The 2441-nt window shown below is 38.6% G+C and overlaps 1 protein-coding gene across 1 annotated transcript; it reads left to right on the top strand.

The window, feature by feature from the left end:
• Positions 1 to 203: 203 nt before the first annotated feature.
• LOC139882275 (uncharacterized mitochondrial protein AtMg00810-like) lies at positions 204 to 710 on the top strand. The gene has a single exon (XM_071866632.1). The coding sequence runs from the start codon at positions 204 to 206 to the stop codon at positions 708 to 710; it is 507 nt and encodes a 168-aa protein (XP_071722733.1).
• Positions 711 to 2441: the final 1731 nt, after the last annotated feature.

Below are 2441 nucleotides of genomic sequence, written 5' to 3'. Positions count from 1 at the left end.
TGACTAATTTAGGCTATAAACAAAGCAAGCATGATTACTCTCTGTTCACCAAGAATGAAGGAGAAAGCAAGGTAATTCTACTAATCTATGTAGATGACTTGGTAATCACAGGAAACAATGCAAGAATGATTGATGCGTTAAAATAAATTCCGCATAATCATTTCAAATTAAAAGACCTGGGTGACTTAAAGTGTTTCCTGGGAATGGAAATCAGCCGTTCTGATACAGGGATTATAATGAATCAGAAAAAATATGCATTGGAACTCATCAATGATACATGGTTAAGTGCAGCAAGACCAGTATCCACACTATTTGAGCAGAATATGAAACTCACAATCAAGGAATATGATGATTTGGTAGAAAGACAGTCAAATGGAAAAATTAGGGCAACATACAGATTGCTTGATGATCCTAGTAAGTACAAAAGACTAGTGGGAAGGCTCTTGTACTTAACTATCACTAGGCCAGATATAGCATATTCAGTGAATCGCATAAGCCAATTTATGCATCAACCAAAGGAATCACATTTTCAGGCAGCACTCAGAATTATTAAATATGTCAAGAAAGATCCAGGGAAAGGTCTGTTTATGCAAAAGCAGAACTCAGTTGAAATTCGAGCTTATTGTGATTCAGATTGGGCGTCTTGCATACACAGCAGGCGATCAACAACTGGATTCTGCATTAAAATGGGTGAATCAATCATTTCCTAGAAGTCGAGGAAACAAAAAACAATTTCAAGATCATCAGCTGAAGCTGAATACATGGCAATGGCAGAAACAGTTTGCGAACTAACCTGGATTCGAGGAATTGCTGAAGAATTGGGGGTAAAATTTAGTGAACTGATTGAACTATTTTGTGACAATCAAGTTGCAATTCATACTGCTGCAAATCCAATATATCATGAAAGAACAAAGCACATAGAGATAGACTGTCATTTGATCAGGGAACAGATTCAAATGAAATTAATCAAAACCAGTCATATACAAAGTGAAGAACAGCTTGCAGATATTTTTACAAAGGCATTGGGAACCAATCAATGCAACTATTTGACTTAGAAAATAGGAATGAAAGATATTTTCAAACCTACAATTTGAGGAGGGGTGTTGAGAAAAGCAAATTGCAGGTTACGTTAGAAGAAGAAGGAGCTGATGATGTGGTGCTTTTTTGATAAAAGGAAGACATGATGATCCGGTGCGTTTTGATCAAGAAGAAGGCAGAAAACTGAAATGGGCTGAGAAGAAGAAGTCAACCCAAATACATGTCAGTCCAATACACACGCAGCCCAACACTTTGTAATTAGTTGAAAAGGGCGGGAAAATTAGTTTTAGTTTGTTAGGTTAGTTAGCAATCAGTTAGAGCTAATCTATAAATAAGAGATGTGATCAAACATAATTAATAAATGAAATTAGTTGATTACCTATCAATTACGTCGTTTTACAAATGGCGGTCTCAGAAAGGATGTGAAGAGTTTATTCGGGAAGTATGGGAGAGAGGGGTTGGTTCCTCTACTTTGGGCGAGATCCGGAGGAAGCTTGAGGACTGTGCAGTGTCCCTGGTCCGATGGAATAAATCCACAAGGCCTAAATTTGCCTCAACTATAGAAGATAGGCTGAAAAGGATGGAAAGGATGCGTTTACTTGATCTTGGCCTGGCTAGAGGGGCAGAATTCAGAGCTCTTTATGAGGAAGCAAAAGAAGCTCTCTGCTTGGAGGAATCATATTGGAAGCAGAGGTCAAAAGTAACTTGGATGTCAGAAGGCGATCGGAACACTAAATTCTTCCATGAAGTCACGTCTAGTAGGTTCAAACGCAATATAATTGAGGGTTTGGTAGGCTCTGATGGTATATGGACCCATGACTCTCAAGCCATCTTTGATCATATTTCGGAGCATTTCAAAATCATGTTTTCCTCATCTCGCCCCTCTCGAATTAATGAAATTACCCGATGTCTGATGAAAGGTCTGTCGAAGGAGGATACCGACTTTCTGGATTCTCAGTATTCTCCGGATGAAGTAAAAAGCTCTCTTCCAGATGTATCCCCACAAATCGCCAGGTCTAGATGGATTTTCTCCTGTTTTTACCAGAGTTTCTAACATATCATTGGCGGAGAAGTTTATGCAGCGGTCATCAATTTCTTAAATCATGGTGGGGATGCTTCAATAATGAACCAAACTAATATAATCTTAATTCCCAAGACTCAGAATCCTTGTTCGATCTCGGATTTTTGCCTAATTAGCCTCTGCAATGTGCTTTATCGAATTGCGGCAAAAGTTCTTACAAATAGATTGAAATCAGTGATGGGCTCGGTCATTTTGGAATTCCAGTCGGCGTTTATTCCTGGAAGGCAAATTCATGATAATGTTCTTATTGCCTTTGAACTAGCTCACTAAATGAAGACATCTAGAGCCAAGAGAAATGAGAATCATATGGGGGTAAAGCTCG

The sequence above is a fragment of the Rutidosis leptorrhynchoides genome, unplaced genomic scaffold, assembly GCF_046630445.1.
Source record: "Rutidosis leptorrhynchoides isolate AG116_Rl617_1_P2 unplaced genomic scaffold, CSIRO_AGI_Rlap_v1 contig252, whole genome shotgun sequence".
NCBI classification, from domain to species: domain Eukaryota; kingdom Viridiplantae; phylum Streptophyta; class Magnoliopsida; order Asterales; family Asteraceae; genus Rutidosis; species Rutidosis leptorrhynchoides.
The sequence above is the reverse complement of the archived record's forward strand: the minus strand, read 5'-3'. Positions and strand labels throughout refer to the sequence as shown.